The following is a 27,527-nucleotide window of genomic DNA, read 5'->3' as shown; positions in this document are numbered from 1 at the left end:
TATAAATAAGATGACCCCCCCCAAAAAAACACCCCATATACCCCTTCTTAGATAACCGATAGGGTCATCTACTGAGTTGTGATATCGTAAAACACCTTTCAAACCCTCTTTATACTTCATTAAACAAAAATTGGGCACAAGATCAATTCTACATGTATCCTTTGTATGGTCCCTTTAACAACACACATTACATTCACAATTAGAGCTAGGGGACTCAGTCCTATAGACTTTAAATACACTGGACCCCTTATTTTGAAATGTGTGAAAGGCATAGCCACTTTTTGGCCGAGAAAAAAATACAGCAGCGTGCCCATCAGCACCATTAAAAGCAGGCTGAAGGTCCAGTTGCTCTACCTGGCAGAAACCTGCAAGGGTTCTGTCTACAGCTTGCATAATCTGGGGCCTATACTACCTCCACCTTCAGAAAGAATAAGTAACAATATTGGAGTCAACGCAGCAATATAACCCAAGTAATCTACTGGCAGAAACACCAGAGTTAAAGGAACTTTCATCAGGTTCTTATGTGTGTGTCAAACATTATTATATATGGTTCTATTTTAAAGCTTTATAAGGAGAAATATATTAATGAATGTACCCATCAAAATAACCTGTTACAGTGATCAGATATTGCAGTCATTTACTCATCATGAATAGTATTTTAGGCATCCAGGTTTACCAGACAATATTCAATATTAAATATATTAAAAAGATGTCACAAAAGCAAGGAAATAGTTAAGGTTAGAAGCTCAGTCAGCCCCCAGCTCACCCTGCTGTATTTAGTCAATGTAGCTTATTTTCCATTTCATACACTGCTATCTTATACACACTGACATGATAAAGGTGGTTAACTGCAGATTCCTTGCTTCTTCAAAGCCTCAATGTAGTATGGAAAAATTATAAAACAGAAGAAAACATGTTAAAAAGGAAGAAGGGGAAGGGACATACTGACATTTTGGGCTAACAGAACTTAGATATTAGATACACTGCACACAGACATGCAGGATGTCAAATCTTGACAGGTATTATTTTGTTGCATGCTCTATTTACCAGAATGTGATAAACATTATTCCATTTCCCAGAGCTATGGGCTATCAAAAAAAATTCCATAAATAAAAAAACCCAAACAGCTGGACATTCATTAACCTTTTTATCGACTAAAGAAGAGGACAGGGGTAAGAAAAGTGAATGTTACTAGGCAACCATATGCACATCCACATATACTATACAATTAGGACATTCAAAAATATTGACATGAAACACTTATCCTATATTTTTCCTTTTCTCTTTCAGTTATATTTTATATATATATGTATATATATATATAGTAAAACATCACGTATGAAAACACCACTATAAGCTTTCACTGTAGCCAACAGAATTTTCACACATATAAAAATGTTAAGCTTTTAAATTGTTAGATTTCTTCAAACATAATACAGCTATATTGAAATAATTTTTTACAATTGTTTCAACATTTAAACTAAAAAAAATCATCTCAGGAATTTGCACAATTCTGTCAACAAAGCCAACTCTGCAGTCTTGAACTTGTCAAACTTCACTTAAAACAAAAACTTCATCACCAAAATGAATAAAGCAAATCTTTTTTGAGACTAATAGAGTTGTGCTGCTCTGATATTATTTTGGAGCACTGCTGTACTAGGAGGTCTAGTTTAGATTTTACATTCAGTATTTTGGAGGAATGGGAGTCAGCTATCCCTTTTATAAGCTGGCTGCCCACCCAGGAAGCATCATTGTTATTACCCTATAAGAAGAATAAAGGTGCTGGTAACAACTATAAGGGGAAGGCAATAAGTGATCATTATGAAGTTCCCTGTTCTTTGGATGAACTGTGTAAAACGTTTTCTTAAAAGACTCCATGTTAAAAAGATTCAGAACAAAAAAGTCTTCTACAAAACCCAAGAGTAGCTCAGCCCCTTCTTTAAAGTTTGAAGATGGAGGGGGGAGGGTAAGTTTAGCAATAACTACTACAAGTTTGCTGTAATAAATGTTTATGATAATGCCCTATACAACACAGGGCCACACATAGTGAAAGACAAATGTAATTGCTTTAAATGTCAAGGGATGTACAGGTCTTTACTTCTGTGTAAACAGAACCGAGAAGGCTTCTGGAACCTCAATTAGAGTCCTGCCACGTCTCCATACTGTTCAGCTTTTGGGCAATGGAAATCTTGCCATGCTGCAGAGTCCACATCTGGAGGATCAGGGTCTAAAATCATCATGATTCAGTGTCTGACCCCGAGCTACTCTCCCGGCTAATTTCAATCTGTAGAGACGGCAAGTTATCTAATCGGCTTTTCTTCTGACGAGATTGTTCTTTTTCTTTTATTAAAGCACCCCATGCCCGCTGGAGCTCTGAATCGTCCTCCTCTGGAGAGGTTACTGAGTTTTCTGATTTATCTGGAGTCTTTTCTTGTGTCTTAGGTGCCGATCCTAAGCGGGTCCATAAATTACCTAAATGGATTAAAACCAACAAATTTGAAAACACAGAAATGGATAGTAATGAAAAACATTGAAAAAAAAACTAACATATGTTCAAAATGTCTTCATTTTTAACCATTGAATTTCCTAAAGACTGAACACTTGAGCTACGCAACTGTAATGTCCTCAACATTTTAAAAAAATAGAATACATTGTAAAGTGTGGATATATTCTTAAAAGTATGTGAAAATGCTGCTTTTATTCAATTCTACTATTTTATGTATCTGGATCAATCCTTGCTTATAGTAATGCTAGTACATTTTTACTAATTTTTTACATCTGTTAGAACAGTAGAATCACACATATTTGAGTAAGGCTTTGTCACTTTACCTACACCACAGTTTAACTGATTCAACACCACCCAGTGTCAGTTATTGAGATATAACTTATTCTCTTTCCAGTATGGGAATAGCAACAAGTATAAGGGCAGGTCTGCACTGCGGAGTTAAACTAACCAAGGTTACCAAACTCCATAGTTTAGGTTTATTTATCGTCCTGTTTACACAGCACTGGGTCGACAGAAGAAACTCTCCTGTCAATTTACCTTATGCTCCTAGTTCTGGCGCAGTACTGGAGTTGACAGGACAGTGATCTGTGGTCGATTTAGTGGCTCTTCACTAGACCAGCTAAATCGCCTCCTGGTGGATTTATCGCTACAGTGTCCTTCTCCCGGTAGTGGAAATAAACCCTAAGACACCTTTATATTGCATCCACACTAGGGGCTGTAGTGATATATTTATTTTGGTTTACAAATATTAATCTCTATAAATAACACAGTTATATTGATACAAAATCAGGGTGTAGCTCAGGTCAAAGAGAGCACGGTTCAAATGCATCATCAAAAGAAGTTGTAAGTCTTCCCCTAATACTTCTCTTACATCTATGCAGACTCTATGTGGCCTATAGAAACTTTATTATTGATAATTTACAAATATGAAAGAGGACAGTACAACTCCAAGGATATGTTTTCAGGAGCTGTCACCAAGAAAGGCTTTCTTTCTGGAAACTGAGAAAATGTGACCTAGCCTTGCTAAGAAAATTACAGAGCTGTAACAAATTATTTTCATAAAGTCTCTTCTGAAAATAGAGCCACACTTTAAAGAGAATGACAATGAACATAAATACTTGTATTACAATTCACAGTAAAAATGAGTAAAGGACAGGAACGTGAACAGTTTGAAATACAATTTATTTGGTTACTATAGTTTTGCACTTTTATTAGCACATTTTATTAACCCTTAGAGTTTGAGATATCTTTAACATCTGCTCTGTTCAGACAAGCTGAACACACACACACACACACACACACACACAATATCCATCAGGAAAAGTTCAACACAGAGCAGAGAATAGCATTCAGGGAAAATTTGTCTTAAAAGTTCCTTTATACTATATTTTGAGAGTAAAGTAGAAATTAAATGCAATACATTCTATAATAACCATCATTCCAAGACCAGATTTTGAAAGACACTTCAGTCAAATTCTGCCCTCAGAAATGTGCAAGTTCCATTATATTTTATTGAAATTGCACATATTATTCAAGGCAGATTTGGCACCTGTGATGTTCAATAACCTTTGATGTAGTGGTTTACAATTTCAAAATATTCCACAAACGGTCACAATGTCATTTCTAACTCCAGTTGACAATATTATTTCTCCTGTTTTTCATTAAGACAACATTTGTAATCTCTATTACAAAATCTGATGTAGCTATTACAAGTTATTCACATGAGAATTTTGTAATAAAGCTCATAAAATACAATATCTATGCAAGATTATAAAGTCTAGAATTTTACCCATGTGAATGGCAAAGCTTTAATGGTTAGGAATATTGTTTTTAACTTAATATCCTTCATTTTATTGCTAGTCAAATGCCACTAGCAGCATGAAGATATCATCATCTGCAGTTATAAGCTACACATGCACATCTCAAGTAAAGGTCACACTTTCTCTCTGTAAAACAAACCTGTTTTTTTCTCTCTGGTGTCAGAGTAGAGGCCTTTCACATCTTGTTTGGGTATCCCTAACCGGCTATGTACATCTGATACTGGTTCTCGGCGAGGGGTGGAGACGCTACTTGGGGGCTTGACTTCTGGAGAATGTGGTCTCTTTCCTAGTCTCTGCCGTACATCTGGAAATAACATGCCACAGTGAGTAAACTCAATTTACTGCTTTTATTTTAACTCTTTTGGCTATGTCCTTTGCAAAATTTGGAATTAGAGAGGTTATCTATGGTTGTTTTTTCTGAAGTCTTCCTGTTAAATCTTAATATAGCTCACTGTCTTTGAAATGCTCTGAATTCCTTTATTATTGTTTATCCATGCTTGAATTATTTCTATGACAGATGTCACATGGCATCTTTGCAAGGCATCTCTTTTGGAATAATGACTCTCAAAGCTGGGCTTTGTCCCAAAGATTTAAAAAGTAGTAGCTGTTCACAGATTGCCAAAAGCCATCTTTGTTTCGGATTACATTTCTATTTTAGGAATATAAACATCAACGCAGAGAAAATAGTTTCTGTCCAGTGAGAGACTATTTATATGAAAAGTATGACTCCTTCATTTATTAGATTTTAGAACACATTAAAAAAATCACTTTAAAATTAGAGTCCTGTGTCTTCACCTGAGGGCAGTGGTTCTCAACTCGTTTCAGTCCACGGACCACCAGGCCAATCAAAAAATGTTCGTGAATCACCTCCAGCACATGTAGCACAGGACGAACGACACAGTAACCATTAAGCATGACGGCGGCAGCTACATTGACATTCAGAGCCTCACACGGAAGTTACTGGCAACACAACGTGGTTGCAGCCTAGGTGACTCTATGGATGATGCGCTGCATGCTTGTGAACACAGCATAAAACAGCCTAACAGCAGCACCTGCTCACGCTGTGTGACTTTGGACAATGTTCCTTTGGACCACCGAAAAAGTCACCATGGACCACCAGTTGAGAACCACAGCCTTAGAGGAAAAATGAAAATCAGAGCAAAAGAATCTTATTGTAAAGATTTTTATCTTGTGACAAACCATGCCAGACAGAAAACTTTAAGATCTGAATCCTGCTTCTGCACTAGGACTTAGGCAAAGACACGAAAGCGCACAGAACAGGAAGAGAGATGTAGCTGTCAAACTGAAGGGCATGAAAGATTAGAGAAAGGTATTAAACTTAATACATTTTATACAGGTTGAACCTCTCTCAACCAGGACTCCCTGGTCCAGCAACATCCTACTGGATGCTGGGCCAGAGAGTCCTGGGGAAGGACCGAGGCAGGAGCCATGCGGGGGCTGCGAATCCAGCCAGGGTGGCTGCAGGGGGCCCAGCAGCCAGGAACCCTGCCACAGGAGTCCGGCTGAACCAGCGGCAGGGCTGCCGGAATGCCAGCAGGCTGGGTCTGCTGTGGCAGGGTTAGGAGCCCTGGTGGCAGGCGGTCAGGCAGGAGCCCCGGTGGTGGGATTGCAGGCTGCTGCAGCAGGGCTAGTGCGGCCAACAGCCCTGGTGGCAGGGCCGGTGCTGTTATGGTAGGGCTAGCAAAGCTGGAAGCATGGATGGCAGGGCAGTGGTCTGCTGTGGGACAGTTGGGAGCTCCAGAGGTGGGACCGTGGGCTGCTATGGCGTGTGGCGGGGCTGGTGGCAGATGGTGAGATGGCCGGGAGGCGAGCTGGGAGCAGAGCCAACCTGGGGGGCTGGCGGCAAGGGAGTCAGAAATGACCCTCCCTGCTCCAGCAACATCCCTTGTTCGGGACCACTCGGGAAGTACAACCTGTCTAAAGAAAGTATCCCTTCCAAGTGATGAAGAGCAGCTTCTAGGCACTACACACATAAGAGGAGAGTTGAACACTAAATTCATCTCTCCATCCAGTTATTCATTTTTCCCTATAGCAAGCCCCAGCTTTATCTCTAATTTTCTTATGCTCCTCACACTCAACATTAATCTGCCCTGTACATAAGGAAGCAGTTCATCCATCAGATTAAAAAAGGTAGGCATTATACATTTATCTCCATAAGCTCCTCATATCTGAATGCAAGCCACCTACAATTTAACTAATACATGAATTGCCAAAAGTCTGGTAACATAAGATTTTGTGTATTAGTTATGAGGTTTGAAAAACTTGAAAGAATATTGAACTGCATATATGCAGAAATAACATTTGAACATAATTCCTACAGGTTTATAAATTGCAGTACTGAACATGCCCATTTGAAACATCCACCGTATGTTACAAGAGTTTTGCATTACCTGATTTTGTAGTGCTGACTGGCTGACGTTGCCCTGTATTATTCTGACGTTTTTCCTCTAACAGCAGTCTTATATCAGCAACTTTTTCTGAAGATCCTTTGCTGCCAATTCGATTTTTGACATTACTGGATGCAACACTATCTGCTCTCATAGAGTTCCTAAATAAAGACACACACAATGTATTTTTAATTAGCAAATAAACTCCCATGAGTGAAGCCCAAGAGAATCCTCAGGAAGTCCTCTTGTGCATAAACACATTTTGAAAATTAGCAATATCAGGATTTCCCCTATTAAGAAAAGTGGGAGAAAACACAAAACTTATTACTTAAAAAAAAAAAATCTTCATTCCAGAATCAGTCTTAGTTCTTCTTCAAACAAATTATGAATATGTTCTGAACATTGTATGCTGCATTTCCTGTATCCAAGATGTCTTAGAAGCCCATAACAAATAGGAAGAAATGTTTTTCCCAGTTTTAAACCAAGATATGCTTATATCTTGTCAAAACAACAACATAGTGCTTTTCGAAGTTTAGGTTCAAGTTTAGGTTTGTTAGTCAAGACAATAAGCAATGTATACAGGGTTTGCTTACCTGTTAGGGACAGTGCAATTAAGGGATACATTTGTAAGTTATGATAGTACAGAACGTGCAACCCTTTTGCTAAAGAGCAAATGTCTTGTCTTTAAAGAGATTTGCTATAATTCTAGAAGTAAATGCCATCAGAACTATTCTGACAGTATTCTGACCACTATGAGGTACTCTGAAATCTAAAAATAGTGATGTGAACAAGCTTGATTAATATTTGTTTCAAACAGAACTGTCAACAAAGCAGTTCCACTGCGGTCGAAAGTAATTCAGAATCAATGAACAATCTCAGAACTACCACTACTATGATTTAATTCACATTATAATGGTTCCATCATTTTCTATCATATTACTGAGGAATAGGGATGTAAAATCCTGTTTAACTGGTTAACCGGTTAAACATAGTGTTTAATCAGTTAACCGATTAAAGGAAGGGCAATGGGGGGGCTTTCAGTGGGTGGAGGAAACAGTGCTCCAGCCTGGGGAATGATGGATGGGGGGGGGGGGAGGAAGGGGCTGTCAGCCCTGCACAGGCTGGAAGCTGGCAGCCCCACGCTGGAGCCTAGCAAAGCTGGAATAGCACTCCGCTTGAGGCAGGCTCCTGGGCATCAGTTAACCATTACCAAGTAAGGATCACCCAGTAAGGATGATGCTTACCTGATCACATCCCTACTGAGGAGGCATGCAGCTTTGTATTAGATTATTAATGCTGAAAATCTTAAAACCTATGTCATTTTTTACCATTAAAGATTTGCTGTTTGTGATTGATATAACTTTTTTGCAGATTTATCCTAGATTTAGCAATGAAAGTACACTAATCAGTTTGCTTTATTTTAATCAGGTTTTCATTAACACAAACCTGCAATGTTAGATTGCAAAGGAATATTTATGTAATAATTTTATGTTTGATGTAAGGGTCAATTTCAGTAAGTTTTCTGCATTTTCTTCTTTTAAATATCTTTCACTAAATCAGACCTAAAGAGGATACGATAATACTTGCCACTTCATTTAAGCCACTACAGTTCTGCCATTGAAATGACAAGTGATTTACTGTAACAAAAAAGTCAAATGGGATAAGATTTCAAGGACAGTAGTTTTTACTCGCTGCTAAGGATTTTCAGCTTTAACGATACTACATATGTCATGCTTTAGTGGCTGTTTCTGAAATGTTCCATATTATATCAAGCCAAAGCTACATATTGCAATGGTTAAGATTTTCATGTAAACTGTAGAGTCACTTCTCTTAAACACAAGGCGTTAATACTGTTAATAGCACAGAAAAGCATGCAGTTAAAATCATGCTTCTTACCTGCATGTGGCCCCTGACTTTCTCCTTTGGGTCAGTGACCCCCAACCCAAAAAGATTCCCTGCCGCTAATTTTAAAACATTGCTTTTGGATGGGGCTGGTGATGAGGGATTGCAGGCTGCTCTGGGGGGGGAGAGGAACACTGCAGCAGCTTGGGGCCAGGTGTGAAGCACCTCTTGGTGGCCACTGCAGTTCCAGTGGGCACAGCTAGGGGAGGGGTGCATGTCCCATGTCTGGGGCAGGTCCAGGTTTGTCTGCCCCCTGCACTCTCCAGCCAGAGTGGTGAATACAACGAACTGTGCACTTTCCTCTTGCTCCCTGATGAAGGGGAACAGCCAGCAATGATCATGTACAAATTGTTCAGGACCCTTCTCCAGCCCTCCCTAAAGATTGCCTGGGGTGGGTGGGAGGCTTGGGGGCTCCGGGGGCGGGGGGGGGGGGGGGAAGAGAGGGAAAGGGAAGAGAGGGAAAGGGAAGCCAGCCCCTTTCACCTGTCTGGTGATTTTGTCTTTTCTCTATGGATTTATGAGATGCAATCCCATTCCAGACACATCCCATTTCCCAGGCACAACCAAACCCTAAAGAAAAGGCATATACCAAATTTGGCGGTCTTAATTCTTACCGTTTAGGAGGAGTTCTTGGGTAGATGGACAAATTTTTGTCAAATATATAGTCGATGCAAGAAATATTTTTTGTTTGGGGATTTTAAATAATAAAATGCAAGAAATTACATCTTTACCTAATATTTTTCAATTGAGATTCCACCTCATCCGCATACATTGTCATTTTCATGCTCTTTTTGGGAGACGGCGTGGATATCATTTTCAGTTCAAGATCATAGTCCATTTCATCAGAATCAGATGCACTGGCACTTGATCGTCTTGCTGCACTGCGATCTCGAGACTGCTTGAAAGCTTGTAGTTCATCCCGATACTCCACCACAACCCTGTCATCCTCATCCATATCCTCATCTTCCTCTTCCTCCTCCTCCTCCTCCTCTTCCTCAATAGGCTCTTCAGGAACATTCACTAAGCCTGCAATAAAATAATGTTGATAGATTGTAGCTTATCTTTTTCATAAATGTTTGCAGAGTTTAGGTAGTTATGTTGGTTCCAGTATGTGTGACATAAGATGGGTAAGGCAATCTCTTTCACTGGATCAACTTTAAGTTCTGAAGAAGAGGTCTGCTGAGGTCAAAAGCTTGTCTTTTTCATCAGCAAAAGTTGGTTTATTAAAAGATATTACTGCACATATCTTGACTTGGGGGACTTGACCCAAAAGGGATGTGCAGGGGGTTCACAAGGTTATTTTAAAAGAGCTGTAGTACTGTTCATAACTCCTTTTTGTGTCAGGATTTCTAAAATTACAACACTGTGAATTTTCAGACTTAAAAAGCGGAAATAATGACATTTACCATTTTAAAAATCTCATGATTGTGAAATTGACCAAAAGGTACAGTAGGGCCATAGTCACATGCAACAGGAAGCAAACACAGCCCCAACAAATAATAGTGTTAATCACATATTGGTAAACTGAAGATGGTGCACTATTTTAGCACCCTTTTCCAATCTTTAGGTGACTCAGTACATATACAGAATAATTCCAGAAAAACTATTGAATGTATTTTTTTTTTACAATGCAATCAGTAGATACGCAGCCTCCTGTAGACCTTTTCCTTAGCCCTTAACATATTTCTTTCCATATTATTTCCCTAAAACCCATAAATCACATGACTACTCTAAAGACTAAAATACCAATTAGAAGATCAGTTGATAGGATTTTTCTGGAATATCTGTCCCTACTACCCAAATGCTTTGTTTATTTTTTGGCAAACATCACAGTTTAAGATGAAGTGTAAATTAGGAACGTGAAAGTGTAACTATGTACATAGTTAATCGATGAACTCATCGGTTAACCTTCAGTTACATGCAGGAACCTGATATGCTGGGGAGACAGCTTAAAAGCCAGCTCCCAGTGCGCACGGACTCATGGAGTGCGACCTCCCCTCCCCACATCAGCATTGCTACCTCTGTATCAGAGGGAGCAGCACAGGTGGCAGACAGGAGCCAGTGCCTGCAGGAAACCACCTGCCCCCCTCCCATGTGTAACCGCTGAAAATTTCAGCAGTTACACGTTTACTTGGTTAAACATATTTCAACATCCCTAGTGTAAACAGTTACAGATTTTTGTATTTCATGCTTTAGACCCTATTTCTTAAATCTTTAAAAGAAAACAATGAAGTACCTACTCAACTATGCTAAATGATTTGATGTTTTGTATCTGAATTGTTGCTTGCAAAAAATCACAGGAATTGTTTAAAAAAAATATCAAAGTGATGGGGGAAAAGCATAGCTATTTTTTGCTTATCTGATACTGTTCTGGTTATCAGATTAATTATGAAATCTAACTATTAAAAATGTCAGGTTACCAAATCCAAAGATAGGAACAATTATATTTTGGCAGGTATTAGTTAATATTTCCAATTACTGTTTTACTTGAGAGAATACTTTAATGAATTAAAATTTACATTCTGTATATTAATGCTTAGGTAGCACTTTGCATTTGCCTAGCACCTTTCATTAGAGGATCTTAAAAGGACTCTAGCTCTGTGATTTCTTACATCATCCTTGGGAAATAGGTATAAAGGTTTTAAAAAGCTGGGTTTCAGTCCTAATTCTGTCACAGATATCCCAAGTGGCCTTGGACAATTAATTTAATTTCTGTGTCTCAGTTCCTTTCCTGCAAAGTGGGAGTAATGCTGTCCTGTCACACAGAGGTATTGTAAGAGTAATTCATTCAGACACTATGAGTCATATCAAGTAGCTAGACAGACAGGCAAACAGGTAAAATTAGGTAACGTAACGAGTAAATCAGTGGCTAAGCAGGTCCATGAACCCTAGTATCTTGCCTCAGTTTCACATTTTAGCTATTGAAATGCCTCCACCCAAAATTAGCTTGTGGCAACTACTGTTTCTCCTGAATTAAACTCTGCAGGCTGGTGAAGCACAAAGATCTATATTTGATTTCAGCCTGCAGTTTCCTAAAAGCTTCAATTCATTTTATTTGAAGATGTAAAGCACTACATATGTTCCTAGTACTGTTATTAATTACCTGAATGCCGGTGTTTATAAGGAGGCGTCAATCCGACATCATCCCCAATGAGTGTCCTTTTCTTTATCACATCACGATGTATTCGACGTGAATGATATCTTCGTTTCCTGGAACGTCAACAAAAGCAAACATGTCTGCCATGGAAAGAAAAGTGAGCCAAATTCAGCCAGGGAGTAAACAGCTGTAATTTCCACTGACTTTAATGGCAGTTGAACAGATTTAATCTATGGCTATATTTCACCGAGTCTGAATATCTCAAGTATAAGCACTTATTAATTTTGAATTCAAATCTTAATTTTTATAAATGTAAAGTCAACAAATCAACATTGCTAACAACAAATCAATGCCCTCCACCCAAGTCTGAGAACTTTGAAGGATAACACTCACAAATTAAATAGTCTTCCAAGCATGGATAGACAAATGCAAGGTTCTACTCCCCTTCATATACTCACCAAGAGTTGCTAAGAATTCCTTTCATTCCACCATAATTAGGGTTGCCATATTTCATGTAGTACTGGCTTCTTCTTGCAGCTCCAAGCTCTTTTTTATCATCTGAAAATTAATAATTAAGTTAAAGGAATACCTTTCCCCTTTGCTGATACCTTAACCATACTGGAGCAAACATAAACGCTACGTCTACACTCGCAGCTTCTTGTGCAAGTATGGCCATTTTTCCCCAAGAATCCGCAGAGCATCCACACTACCCACTCGCTCTTGCGCAAGGAAATGTACAGTAGGGCGTGGTAAGAGAGGGCTTGCGCAAGAGCTACGCTTTTTTTTTTTAATAGGTGTAAGCCCTCTTGTGCAGGAGTTCTTGCACAAGAGGGCAGTGTGGACGCTCCGCAGGGATATCTTGCACAAGAAAGCCCTACGGCTAAAGTGGCCATCAGAGCTTTCTTGCGCATGAGAGCATCCACACTGCCATGGGCGCTCTTGCGCAAAAGGACAGCTCGCACATGGAAGTGTGGACATTTTCTTGCGCAAGACTTCTTGCACAAGAACCCTTGCGCAAGATGTTCTTGCACAAAAAGCCGCCAGTGTAGACATAGCCAACGAGTGCCCATTCAAAGATTTGAAGTATATATAGTAAAAAGCAGTCTCAAATATTTTTGAGCTATAAAATATCCAATCTCTTTCAACTGAATAAAACATCAGTGTACTTACTAGGAACAGAAATGATTACCAGGCTTGATAATTCCTTTGAAATAACAGTAAAAAACACGGGGTTTAATTAATTTCATTCTATGGAGATGGTAGTTTCCATTTATCATGTTCCTGTTGTACTTTGCATAACTTTAAGAACTGGAATATGGAGAAATGTCACTATCAGGATTTGGGATGTTAAAATTTGGATATATGCTGTGGGCTCCACTGTATAAAGCTTAAATGAGCTGTATGCTGCAGAGCCCGCAGCCAAGCCTCCCCAGAGGCCTTTGTCCATCCGGCTCCTGGGGAAGAGGCTTCACTGCCCTGCCACAGCAAAGCCACCTCTCCGGGAGCCAGCTGAGTATAACACACACTATTAACCGAAAAGCATCAGCTTATCAGTAAAATGGTTAGTCGACTAAACTAACATCCCTATTCAAGACTGCGTTTTACACAGTCAAATGGGGGGGGGGGTGAAGGACTTGTGTTTCTTTACCTTATATGCATTAATATTACCCATTCATATGACTGTAGCTGGTAACAGTGTGTATCTACCACTACAGTCACCTTTTGCTGAACCTTTGCATCAGGCTGAATTTCACCAAAAGTAAGTGTTATATACAGGGCTTGACGAATGGTGGCAAAAGCCGCTTGCCAGCCCTGCACTGCACATGCGCAAGACTTGTATTGTGCATGTGCGGGCCGGAAACAAACGGGGCACCCAGCTAAAATCTACTTGCCATGGGCGAGTAGATTCAATGCTTTGTCGAGCCCTGATTATATATACACACATCATTCTCACAGTAAAAATGCGCATTAATACTATGAGATCTTAACATAGAATTCTTGGCATGCAATCTAACACTTGAATAGTGATTCTATTGTTACCTGTCTTATAAAGACATCATTCAGTCATCAGTCAGCTTCAAACTTTGTATAATTCCTGTTCAGCGGGTTATTTACCTTTAGTAGCAAATCTCATGAACAGTTTGTTTCCTTTAGCCAACTTGTTGGCTGGGCGAAGATCATTACGGAGGAGAGAATCTTCCTCTACCTGGGACAGCGCATCCAGCTTTGGAAAGAAAATATTTTAGAAAATGTCTTTCAGCATAGATTATATTCAACATTAACGCTAACAAACATTACTAAGAAAGCGGCGAGGAGTCCTGTGGCATCTTATAGACTAACTGAAGTGTTGGAGCATAAGCTTTCGTGGGCAAAGACCCACTTCGTCAGATGCATGTAGTGGAAATTTCCAGAGGCAGGTATAAATATGCAGGCCAGAATCAGGCTGGAGGTGACGAGGTGGATCCAATCAGGGAGGGCGAGGCCCACTTCTAGTAGTTGATCTGGAGGTGTGAATTCCAAGAGAGGAGAAACTGCTTTTGTCGTTAGCGAGCCATTCACAGTCTTGTTAAAGTCTTGTTAAAGCAGTTTCTCCTCTCTTGGAATTCACACCTCCAGATCAGCTACTAGAAGTGGGCCTCACCCTCCCTGATTGGATCCACCTCGTCACCTCCAGCCTGATTCTGGCCTGCATATTTATACCTGCCTCTGGAAATTTCCACTACATGCATCTGACGAAGTGGGTCTTTGCCCACGAAAGCTTATGCTCCAACACTTCAGTTAGTCTATAAGGTGCCACAGGACCCCTCGCTGCTTTTGCAGATTCAGACTAACATGGCTACCCCTCTGATACATTACTAAGAAAGTTTATTTACATGTTAGGTGCTTTTAGCAGACTTGTGAACTCACCTGTTTTGCATTTTTTTAACAGACTGATTTATTAAAGGAATACTGGTGGGTTAAAATTATTGTCTTAAAAATAAAAGATTCTCTGCTCTGTTTTATTAATACCTAAATACTAAAACTTTTAAAAATCTAACTTTCCACTACTTCTGACAACTGACTATCTACATTTCATTCAAGCTGGACAATGAAAGGCAGCTAGTCAATTTTTGCTTAATCAATTTCTAGACTTATCAGGTTATCACATACAACAAAACACGAAAAAGGTTTAGGAAACGTAAAATAATTAAACTTATTTATTAATATTAAATTTGTTTTACACAAACTAAATTTTGGGCCTACATTGACTTGACAATGTTCTATTAAGCAGCTCATCTTAAACCAAACAGCTTTTTTAAAAAAAGTTTTACCTCTAACAATATTTCAGCATTTTTCTTTTGAAAAGTAGCATCATCACAGATGAGCTGTCCCTGCTGTTGTAAGAGTGAAAGAAATAAGAAGTGTGTGACTTAAATAAACATATTCCTTGATGTATAGCTTTGCATAGTTTGCCAAAACTGAATAGCTTGGCTCCCCTTCATCCCTGCTCCTAATTACTCTATCTCCTCTTTACAGTCTTTTCCATACCTGCTTTTGCACCGTCCTCACACGGGTGGAGCAGCTTCTGACTTCCCATCCTCAAAACCAAGTTTCGCAAAGCGTATTGATAAAGTCTTTGGACTTTCCCTAGCCTTAAATGTTTTCATAAGTACTCAATCTGATTTACTAATGTAATTTATGATTCTATATAATAGTCTAGATTCTGTATATTTGTGCATTAAGAAAATACAGGAAGATCTCAGTATCTGCACTGGCCAAGACTCAATCTCTTATATTAAGGGTTTTCTTTCTGTACTGACCTCCACATCACTTGGATTGTCATCCTCAACTTCTCCTTCCTCAGTCTCATCATCCGAGCTTTCCTCCTGTTTGTCTAAGAATAAAGAAATGTAAGAAATTCTTCCTGATTTTATGATGTCTCCAGTATTTGGTTTTCATTTCCTTATTTTTTCTGAAATCAAACTGAGTAAGTTATCAATTGTTCTGTGTAGCCTAGAGAATAATTAAGATAATAAATATCTGTAAAAATTGTAAACAGGGTGTGTATACAAGGTAACTAATCAAGAGAGCTTTCTTCACGCTGGCGCTCTCAATCCATGTAAGTGGTTGAAACAGTAAGGATGGATTATCAGTTTGATTCTCTGGTAATAAAAGAAGACACTGCATTTCAGCTTATTGATGGCAGAGAGGTAATTAAAAACCTTAATTCTGCTGCCACTTTAATAACAGATTACACTAATCTATTGATTGTATACACTGTACATTGCTAGTTGATGGAAGATATTTTCAGGGAGTTTTGGGGGATAAGAAAACTATTTTGTTTATATGGTCAGCAGAAACTTGTTTCAAATATTTCTGAAAGACAACTTAAAAGTCTTCTCTCGGCGCCTCTCACTCTATTATCTCAAAGCATTGTACAAAGGCTGGGCAAGCTTCCCAGCAACCCTGTTTAGTAAGGGAATTTGGCAATTATTTCACGTTGCAATTAAATGCATTGAACTTGAGGATGGAATACAACAGCATTTTGCAGCACAGAGCATCTACACAAACGTTAAAGGCAGGAACTAAGGAATAATGATCGCAAATAAAATGATGGAGAATAGACAGATAGGCAGAATGCAATTACTTCAGTGGAATTTGGCCACCTTCTAAGGGCTAGCATCTTCCTCTTACAAAAAGGGCCACAGGATCTTTACTTACTTTCAGTGTGAAAATATATGTCCTCAATTTAAATGAGAGCTTTCCCTTCCCTAGCCTCCAAAATAATACAGGACATATTTTAAAAATGTTAGATTTTGTGGCATCTTGGTATTTGCCTGAAACAAAAAATTATATTGTTTTAAAATTGTACAAAAAGGCTTTTCATGAAAAGAAACAGACATAGTATGGAAGAGGCTGGTAAAATGGTATAAAAAAGCAATTAAGTCTTCCTCACCATACCTATTTTTGTATAGACTTAGTTTTTCCAAGGCAAAAAGGGTTTTTTTAGAATGCCAGAGTATAAAGCTGTAAGGAGAAATCTGCTGTGAAGGCGCCTGGAAGCATAACTGAGTTATGAAAACAGACCACATACAATGGCTTCTGCTAGTGTTTAAAGTATATGAAGTGGAGTCTGGTAATCTGATTTTTTTTCATGCAACTCACACCTAAGTCACACATACGGTCACAGCTAAAACAAATGTTTTTATACATTGCATTGTCCCCATAAATTGGTAACATACAATTCAATATCTTGGTTTGAACCATATCACTAGAAGTTAAGCACATCACCTAGCAGCAAAACAGTTGGATATAGTCAAAGTGATATAAACCACAAACTGCTGCCTGTGGAAGCATAATGGCGTTATGATTACAAGGATGTTGTCAGCAAGTCAGTTCCAGGTTTAGCAAATTTTAAGGTGTACCTTTGCTGCTTCAATTTATACAACTTACCTTGCAGTATGCTCTGTCTGGAAAATGAGACTATGGGCACTGTGACAGAGTGGAATACGTCTGAGTCAAATTAGGAACATTATCTTGTTCTATATGTGGAAGCGTGGGACATGGTGACTGCACAAGTCTGGACACGCACAGTGGCTCTTTCAAAGACCTAACACTAAAAGCCATTGAGACTGCAATCTGGGGTCAACAACTTTGACTGTCTTTCAGCTACTGGCCCATCCCCATGGAACAATGGGTCTTCCACACAGGGTCCTGTAATGATGAAGCAGCAAGCATGACTGAGGGTCCTTAGGTCTCAATCTGAGCACATGGCTCAGAGAAATTACCTTGGTGGTCAAAGGCTACATATAAAGACTTGTGTTACTTGTTTTCCTACCATACTGTTTCCAAGGCTAAAGCTACAAGCTCAGAGTGTTCACAGTCTAGGTGGAACTTTGCAGAGTCTATGTGCCTGGGAAGAGAGGAGGGAATGTGCTCAGGAGATCTCAGACATTGATTTCAAAGTCCTAGATGGTGACATCCCAAAGAAAGGCATCAGACAAGAGGTCAGAGCCTGGGAACACATCCTAAGGTCCTGAAGCTAGAAACAGTGGCTAGATTCTAGTAAGACCCAGTTGGCTTGGAAGCACATGAGACCTAGTAATTGGATCCATGTGCAATAGGTTTACAAACATACAGTGGGATATTGGGCAGGTTTTAATAGGGTCAAATTCAGAGATAGCATAAATAGCAATGAAAGTTAAACATTGGTAAATCAATGCCATTTGCAGAAAGGACGGTGTAGTAACAAGAAAAAGGAACCAACAGGATGGTTTAAGAAGATAAAAAAACAAGTGGGTGTAAGAAGATGCTTTCTCATTGCTACCATCCCAACCCTTCCACCCACTCAGCTTGAGAATTACAAGGACTGTTCAATTTGCCCCACTACTTACATCACCTCTGAATTTGTCCTTGTGTTTAGAATGTTCAGGACAGACCATATTACTGATTTTTGTTTCTCTCCAACCCACCTTTTAGGAAGCAGCTCCTTCAAAAGGTTTCCAAGATGAAAGCCTTTTTTAAAGTGGCAGAATACCATTACCTGAAACTACATGACAGAACCTCCTTCAGTAACTCAAATTATGCAGCACCCAAGCCAAGAAAATATATTTTCAAGAATGTGGATTTTTAACTGAATGACCTATATCTTCTGTGCATCTACCTTTCTCGTTTTTTTCAGTTGTCTTCTCTTCGTTGTTTTCTCTGTTTTTGGGTTTATCCTGATCAGGCATACAGCTCATATTTATAAGAGCTCGTGTTGCTGTCACTTCGTCAAGCCAGACCACATTACCTAAAACAAATCCCCCCACAAAAATAGTGCTAATTAGCTGAAATTTTCTTCACGGGTTCTTAAGATTAAAGTCCTTTATATAGAAGAAAAATTACTAGAATAAAACTTTAGTCAAGTTATATGCACCGATAAGAAGGGAGATTATCAGATGTGTTTCATAAACGGAAAACAAATCCACAAATCCTTTAGTACTTTTGATCGGCAGGAGACACATGGCTCTTATCGCACATCGCTACAAAGACCATAAACCACATTATTTTTGCATAAAAACTAAAAGAACACAAACTATTAACATTTACACACATAATAGGGGCTCATTTATTTGCACTGACAACAAGAAAACATACTTGAGATTACCGTACTTTCTGAATACACTAATGAGCAATCATGATCAAATCAACGATACTGTCTTATAAAATAATTCATTCATTTAATTTGAAGAGGAATACTTAGTTTCAGTGTGTAAAACTGTTGACACTATTCTAGGAAACATGACTGAAGTGTATTTTGTAAAATAATTCAGTTTAAGTAAATTACAGAACTCCCCTGTTAATCTTGCTGAGAAGAAAGGAGAAATTGTTATGGGGGTTTTCTACAGATTATCAAGCATGTTGATTAGTGATTCAGAGATTAACATGGTTCTCATGCACTTCAGAAAGCACAATACAGGTTTGGTACATAAAAGAAAAATTCCCATAAGAAGAAATGGAATTAAACTTATATGCAATAAAAGTGACCAGCTGTCAGGCCCCCCTTCCTGTCCCACAGGGCCCACCTGAGCAGCGCTCAGCTGGGCCCCCGTGGGGGAGCAAGCAGCCCTTTGGGGTCCAACTGCAGCCAGTGGCTGCACCCCACCCCCACTAGGTCTGCTTCCCACCCCCCTCCTCCCGTCCAGCCCCATGGCCCCCTGATCCCCCCCCCCCCGCTCTGCTTCCTGATGGCCAGCCCTCTTCCTGATGGCCAGCCCCATGGCCCCCCGGACACCCTCCCACGCCACAGAGGGGGTGGAAAGCAGAGCTGGGGGGGGGGGATTGGGGGCTGTGGGGCTGGAGGGTAATATGAGGGGGGGACTGGAGGAAGGGGGGAGGGAAGCAGCGGGGAGTGTCCGAGGGGCCATGTGGCTGGCCGAACCGCCACGGAGGGAGGAGAAGGGGGGCAGGGTGCTGACGTACACGACTAGGGAGCGTGGCCATGTACATCAGTGTTACAGACGCACAGACACTGGGCTACTATATATAAATGATGCCTGAAAAAGATAAGATTCACTGAAAGACTATGTCTAGACTACACTCTGTTTTCAAAATTCGGTGAGAATTTGCATATCTGCTTGTGAAAGTGAAAGTAGTCTGGAAGAGTTTTTTTTTCCCCGGGGGGAAAAAAAACCCTTTTTTGAAAAAATGACGTAAACCTCATTTTTTAAGGAAGAGAGGTTTTTTTGAAAAAAGGGTTTTTCCCCTCCGAAAAAAAAACCCCGCGTTCATACTACTTTCACTTTCGAAAGTGAGATCGGAAGAAGATATGCAAAGTCCCGCGTACCCACTGGGAAAAACACCTATAGTCTTCAGGCAGGCTGAAGAAAGAAAAACTACATCTAAATACCTTTGGGTTTTTTAAGTCTATATCTTTTCTTTGTTTTTCACTCTGAAGAACAAGGAAGTTAACTCAGTATGCCTCAGACCTTTAAAAATGTTGCAGTACTGTTGCGCCAATTTAAAAACATACTGCTGCAGCTTGTCATTTTCACCAGCGTTCACATCTTTCACAACAAACGCAGGCTGTATAGCCAACCTAACCTGGGACAGCTGGGGTAATTTTCTCACTAAAGGTTGCACGTTTATAAATCAAGACACTGATTTGACAACATCCATGGTCCAGCAGGACCACGGATGTTACAGGATCAGAGAGTCCTGGCATGTTGCACAGCTCAACTGGCCTATAGGGAAAGAAGGGAACCAGGGAGCCTGTTGTGGGGCCCAGCTTGGGTGCCTAGGAGACCTGGGAGGCCCTGTGGGGCAGCAGAGAAGAGGGTAGGGTCAGAAATGACCTCCCCTGGTACAGCAAAGTGCCTCATCTGGGACCAGTTAGGTCCTGAGGGTGCTGGACCACGGAGGTCCACCCTGTAACCAATAACTTAGCTATATATTACTTTTGATATTCACAGTTCTTTATTAAATATTTCTTTCCAACATTTCCTTGAGGTAGTAAGTTTACAGATGTGGAAGCAAAAGGAGAGAAGGATCAGCAACTTGCCCAAAAGCCACAAAAGAAGTCAGTGGCAGAACTAGTAATAGAATCCAAGAGTTCTGGAATACCAAAAATATTAGGAAACATAGGTTAAAGACTTAGTTTACTTACATGATGTGTCATCAAGCCATTCAATATGAGCAGGAGGATACTCTTTAAAATAGGCAAAGATGTCCTGGGTACTCATTTCATCTACCCCACAAATGTAGATTGTATCCAGCCTTACTTTAGGGATTGCTGTAAACAAGAAACAAAACCAAGGCATATGTTTACAAAGTAAGTGTATGTGTTAGAAACATGTTGAACTAAAAATCAGAATCATTTTTAAAAGCAGAGAATAATTCATTAATGTCAGGTAAATCTTATATCAATTTCAAAGCATGGTCTTCTGGTCCAATAGCTGGTAACTTTAAGTTATAATTTCACAATGTTTATGAACACAAAATCATTAAGAATATAAAAATGTACTGCTATAGAAATTCTACTGCTGATCACTGACTATAATTTGATTTCAAAGGCAACATGCAAGTTGTTATTAACTTTTCAATAAAAACAAAACATCTTCAGCCCACTTTAAAGGTATATGATCAATTAAAAAAATCATGCCATTCTGATTTTTTTAACCTAGTATTGTTACAACAGTAGTAAGGTTACCATAACTGTAAATTAGTGATATTATTTTCCCTTGTTTTCAATGCTGTCATCATATATTTCATACAGTTTCAAGATTCCTTTGTGTAATCAATGGCCTAGGTCTTGATCCTGCAAAGGGATCTGCACAGAAGACCATTAGGGCGTAGGTCCTGCAACTGTATCTATATGAGTGGACCCCTGTGACTGCATTGCACCCCACTAACATCAACAGAATAACTTGCTCATGGACCCACTCGCACTAAAACAGTTGTATGATTGGGGCCTTAGATTCTTTTTGTTTATATGTTCTTCAAACAGCAACAAAGAGAAATATTTTAAATAATATGGGAAAATGTGGTTGCAAAACCACAAAAATTGGCAAAGGATTCAGAGGAAGGCACTTTTTTAACCTTTAAAAAAAAAAAGACTTTAAGTCACCAGTATCGCTTTAATTAAATACTGAACAGACAACACACTGGGGCCCTGTAATAATGCACGCGCCGACAGTTTCTGATGTGTTAACTGACAGAAAAGCCATGGACAGCCAATTTACACATGACGGTGGATACTGCTGCCTCACCAGTGAAGAAAGGTGTCTGCCCAATATGGCTGTTTCTTTTAACAGGAAAAAAAGAGAAGTGAAAAATACAAGATACTACTCCTACTAATGCTTGCTTTTTCAGGGAAAGGAATGAGATGGTATGGTCATCAAGACAGAAAACAGGAAGGAAGCAACCAACTTAGAGATTCCACCTTTCATTGAGTTTGATAAGCTCATGGTTCTTTCCCTACCTTTCTTCATCATGTCTCGCTCCAATGCCACATTTCTTTGGGAAAGATTCACTTCAGCTCGAAAATGAAAGCGTTTTGCTCTTTGCTCCTTTTTCTCAATTGCTTCCTGCAGAAGACAAGGTCCAATTAAAAGGATATTGGCGCTTAATTTCAAATAAACTTTATAGTAGGAAGAGACACTTATTAAAATACAAATAACCAGAAACTAATCATTACATGGCACGGCTGCATCAACAAAAAAGACAATTTATTAAAAAGGACAAAATTAAAATTGCTTTCACGGCTTGACCAAGAGTCAAAAGATTATTGCCTTGTGGCTCAAACATCTGAGCAGGTATCATGATGTGCTGGTTCCCGCTGACTCTGAATGATGTTGGACATGTGCTTAATCTTTCAATGGATAACTAAATTTATCCACCCTTAAAATGAGTCTACATAAAAGACAAAATTCAGAAAACTTTTTCTTGAAACATGGTTCCTCTACCAGACAGATTCATCTTGTTTTGAGACGACTAGTTCATTTACTTGGCGGAAAAGCGAAGATTCAGATCATGCAGAGTTTCTAGAAAGCTGCATGGTATCCTTTTGGACCATGTGTTTGCGTTTGCACCTCCCCAGCACTAATTGGAATGCTGACTACAGAAATCTTGCTGGGATTGGTAATCCAAATTATTTTCAAGAATCCCATCAACAGTATCTAAATCACAGCGATACAAAAAATTTAATGAAAGCCTTCCATAGATACATTAATGTTATTTTTTTCAAGAAAGAAAGATTTAAGAATGCCTACATCTAAAATATTAATAGAGCATTTTAAAAATTAATCAGCTAAAATTAAACTCACCTTATAAAAACATCCTTATACAAGAACTGCCCTTTGATATAACTACTAGATAAATTTGATGTTTTAATCACAATTTTATTAGATTTCCCCAACCAACTCATTTTCATTACTCAGCACTGTACATCTTCTTTATCCATAATTATGAATAAGAATGTAAAATATTGTCAGGCTCCTCGTGGCGTTTCAAAGTGGCAGTGCTGCGTGGAGCCCAGGATCAGCTGGGGAGTCCCAGCTGATCCCAGGTCCATGTGAAGATGCTGCTTTGAAATGCCAGGAGGAGCCGTGGTGTTTCAAAGCAACAGCGCTGCATGGAGCCCGGGGTCTGGCCCAAGTGGCGCGGCTGCTTTGAAGTACCCCTTCTTCTCCCCCCCTCACCCCGCTGCCTTTTTTTGATAGAGGCAGCTGGGGGGGGGGGGAGAGTGACTAGTCTGTCGACTGGTCCTTCACATCCTTAATTATGAATGCCATTTTGAAGGTATCATTAGGGAACGTAACACAGGTTCTGATGCTATAGCTTTCCTGAACTACAAGTCTCTGACATACAGAAACTACAGATTTATAGCCAGTAATGCTGATTTTCAATTTCTAACACCAGTTCTATTTGTACTCTTGAGCAAATAATCAGATCTCTGGCTGAGCACTCTCTAGGCCAAATGGGAACAAAACTCATGAGGTAGCGCTCACAGTGCTATTGTGAATATTTGTATTTTATCATGCACTGAAAATGTGAAGTCATAATATTATCATGGAGCACTTAACACAAAACACAGAACTTCCAGATAAGAGGTACAGTGATCAGTCACAGGGATGCCAATTATTTAAAAGTTGTATTGTGTGTCAGGGAGACCAGCTGCAAATTTAAGCATCCAAAGTAACACAAAATGATCAAACCTTGTTTTGAAGTGGCTGTTAATTTATACACCTATGCTTCATCTACACAGCAGGGTTTTTGTGCAAGAAGCCTTTTGTGGAAAAGTTCTTGCACAAAAGCACATCGAGACCTCAAAGCACATTGCAAAAGCGATGTGCTTTTGCGCAAGAGAGCGTCTACATTGCATGGATGCTCTTGCACAAGAAAGCTCTGTGCTTTTTCCTATAGGGGAGCGTCCACATCTACCTTTTTTGCACAAAAGCTGTAGCAGAAAAAGGAGTTATTTCTCATGGGGAGAGGAATAACTCTACTGGCAAAAGCCCTCTGTTCTGTCAATTTTCTTGCGCAAAAATGCACTTGAGGTGTGGACACTCTACCGTTTTTTGCGCAAAAACCTTGCAGTGTAGATGTAGCCTTAATGCGTAATGTGTGGAAACACACAATGATACTCTGAGAACTCAAGACAATAGAACTAGATTTTCCTGCCAAACACTTGCTTTCCCTTCTCTGTTACTCACAAATAAGAAAAATTCAGCTGACCTCACACAGGCTTTGCACTATGGAGTGATATCACTGCAATTCCAACAGAGTTTCCTTGTTTTTTTGGCAAATGCACTGAGCTTTTAGAAACGGTATTACAAATTCTTGGCAAGTATAAGAACTTTGTCTACAAATAAATCTTTCAATGTAAAATCACAGAAGTGTTTGGCTCAGCATTTTCATAAAGCTTATTTATTTTTGTAGATTTTATGACTTGCAAATTGGGGCTTCTCATAACTTACAAAAGACAGACATCACAGCGTAAGAAAAAATGTTACCAACCCACCACCAAAACAAGAATATTGTGTGTCAGGGATTATATGTCTACAATTATAGAAGAGTGTGTGAAGTCAGTAATAATCAGACTTCAGTGGTTTAGGAGCCAAATTAGCAAACAACATTGCCCAAAAGAGCCACAGTAGTGTGACATTGTTTCATTTTATATATGTTTCTCACAGCAAAATGATTAATCAAGTATTGATTTATCAACTACAATTGGTTAATAACAAAGTAAAAGCATTCTGGTGGGTTAATAATTAAATCACAGTGCTTTAATAACACTAGGGGGCTGCATCCACTGCTAGCTACACTAGCCAACCTCCCTCTTGCAGCGAGTAGGCAATCCTGGCTTTTTCCCCAGCTACTGGGGAGGGCTGGGGTGCAGCCATGCCGGGCTGGGCCCCTCCTCTGTTCCCCACTGCCATGCCAACCTCGGGCCCTTTCTCTCCCCCACCCTCGGTTGTGCCAGCTGCGCCAGGCCCAGACCTGCCCATGGCCCCTGGCAAAGGCTGGCCAGTGGCGCACCAGGCTAGACTTAGCCATACCCTCAGCCCCCAGGGAAGGCTGGGCCGTAGTGCCCTCTGCAAAGGCTGGGCTGCAGTGTGACAGCCCAGTCCCAGACCTGCTCTTGATCCCAGGTGAAGGCCAGGCCATGGCGTGCCAGGTCAGGCCCACACCAGTCCCTGGAGTCCAGGAAAGGCCAGGCTGCAGCACGCCAGGCCAACTCTCCATGTGGCCACTGGAGAGAGCTGGGCTGGCGGTGGGTGGAGCTTGACACCAGAGATGGGGCCCAGAGTGGAAGGGGTGGAGTGTGCCTACTCACCCTGTGGAAGCTGTGATGTGATGACATCAGTTTGTCATAAACTCACAGAATCATAGAGCTGGAAGAGACCTCAGGAGGTCATCAAGTCCAGCCCCCTGCCTAAGGCAGGACCAATCCCACAGGAATTTTATATATATATATATATATATATATATATATATATATATATAGAGAGAGAGAGAGAGAGAGAGAGAGAGAGAGAGAGAGAGAGAGAGAGAGAGAGAGAGAGAGAGAACTGCTGCAGAAGACACATTAAAAAGCTAATCACTGGTCTAAGTGAATCTAAAAATGACCATTTCTCCGAAATTCCTGAAGACTAACAGTGCTTCCCATCAGACAACAGTACTGAAGAAAACCCACAACACAATAATACCTTGGAGGTGACATCTATTCCTGTGATGAAACTTCCAGCTTTGTTTTCATACCTTCTACTAGTGTCCTGAAACAAAGCAGAATTGTGATGATGGCAAAATACAATAAATCAGTTAGACTGATAAAATCTCATCTGGCAAACAGTTCTAAAATAAAACCATTTCTTTCTACTTTCTCTGAACTCAGAGGCTTTGTCTGCACTTGTAAGTTTAAAGTGAAGCTGTGGCAATGGGGTTACAGCACCATCAATGGGAGAGCTCTCCTACCACTGTAAGTAAGCTATTCCCCTCATAGAGGTGGTTAACAGAATGTGGAGAGCATGGCTCCCTGCACTGGGAGTCTGTTTATAATGGCACTTTACAGCGCTGTTAATGGCTGCGCTTGGGGGTGTTTTTTCACATCCCTGCCTAAGAAAGTTAAAGTGCAGTAAAGTAACAGTATAGACAAGATCTAAGCTCCATTATCTTCTTGACCAAGATGTGTACAACACTGACTAAGCCTTTGTCTATAATACTGACCCCCTGAAATCAATCCACAAGCCATTGATTTAGTGTGTACAGTTTAGACCTGTCAAATAGACTGCAGTCTGCCATCGACTTCTCTACTCTAATGTGGACGAGAAAAGTAAGGAAAGTCAATGGAAGAGTTTCTTCATTGACCCCCAGCACTGCAGACTTGCTACACTTGTGAGAGAGGTGTGTTTTTTCACACCCCAGACAGAAAGTCTATACTGTGCCAATGCAGAATGAGCCTAACTTCCATGTCTTCCAATTGAAAAAAATCTTTTATCACCAAATTATTTTAAGATACCAGACTCTAAAAATGACAATGTACCAGGCTCTTATCAAGTCCCCTTTAGAACAAGAGACCATTCATCTGCACTTTTGTATTAAACAGAAAGTCACTTGTAAGCCTCTTCGCACCTTTGAGTCTAGTCCCATTTCCCCAAATAGCCCTGCCTTTGTTTCGTGAAATCGCCCGATTAATGTCACAAGAGCGACGTGCAGGGCGAAGGGGGGGGGGGGGGGAATAAAACAGGGTTTCCGCTGTCATCAGTTAGCGCTGGGGAGTTCACAAGCCCGCAGCAAAGCGGGTCCAGTCTCTGCCAGGCGATAACCCAGTGTCACCCCCCCGCCCCAGTGACCGTTTCCCTTAGCGCTGAGACTCAGCGTCCCCCCTGGAAGAAAACCCGGGGCTCCCCCCCCCCCGCTCAGCCTCAGACTGAGGGGTCGCTGTGGCTTCCCCTTTAGTACCTCGGTCCCGGGCTGCCTGCCCCGCCTCTCGCACCGACCCCCCCCCCCCGCCCGCTTCCCGCGCCCGGCCCCCTCCCCCATTGTCCCCGCACCGGGACGAGCTCCCGCAGCGAGCGCCGCACGGGGACGGTCTCCAGCTCGCCCTCCTCCACCTCCATGGGCTCGGGCTCGGGGCCGCGGGGCTGCTCCGCCTCCGCCTCCGCCTTCACCGAGATCCGCAGGCCCCGCACGGCCGCCATCGCTCCGCCAAGCCGGCCCACACGCCCTCAGGCCGCGACCAGAGAGAGGGGCCCGCCGGATGGACGGAGCGCCGCGCCTCCCAGCCGGCCTGCGTTACCACAGAGACGCGGGCTGGCGGACAGCGCGCCGCC

At 40.7% G+C, this 27,527-nt stretch overlaps 1 protein-coding gene across 2 annotated transcripts; it reads right to left on the bottom strand.

Moving 5' to 3' along the window:
- Positions 1 to 1,132: 1,132 nt before the first annotated feature.
- NCBP3 (nuclear cap binding subunit 3) lies at positions 1,133 to 27,527 on the bottom strand. 2 transcript variants are annotated; one of them, XM_075904925.1, is made up of 14 exons: positions 27,249 to 27,527; positions 25,905 to 25,970; positions 22,175 to 22,280; positions 20,861 to 20,986; positions 18,377 to 18,505; positions 15,534 to 15,607; positions 15,045 to 15,107; positions 13,849 to 13,957; positions 12,192 to 12,291; positions 11,740 to 11,846; positions 9,368 to 9,662; positions 6,738 to 6,895; positions 4,466 to 4,630; positions 1,133 to 2,472 (listed from the first exon to the last, which is right to left on the bottom strand). In XM_075904925.1, exons 1-14 carry the CDS (start codon positions 27,393 to 27,395, stop codon positions 2,237 to 2,239), a joined length of 1,881 nt encoding a protein of 626 aa, XP_075761040.1. In that variant the 5' UTR covers positions 27,396 to 27,527; the 3' UTR covers positions 1,133 to 2,236. The 2 variants fall into 2 exon arrangements, with proteins under 2 accessions (XP_075761040.1, XP_075761039.1); XM_075904924.1 differs by lacking the exon at positions 15,045 to 15,107 and having other exon boundaries at positions 27,249 to 27,426.

The sequence above is a fragment of the Pelodiscus sinensis genome, chromosome 21, assembly GCF_049634645.1.
Source record: "Pelodiscus sinensis isolate JC-2024 chromosome 21, ASM4963464v1, whole genome shotgun sequence".
NCBI classification, from domain to species: Eukaryota; Metazoa; Chordata; order Testudines; family Trionychidae; genus Pelodiscus; species Pelodiscus sinensis.
The sequence above is the reverse complement of the archived record's forward strand: the minus strand, read 5'-3'. Positions and strand labels throughout refer to the sequence as shown.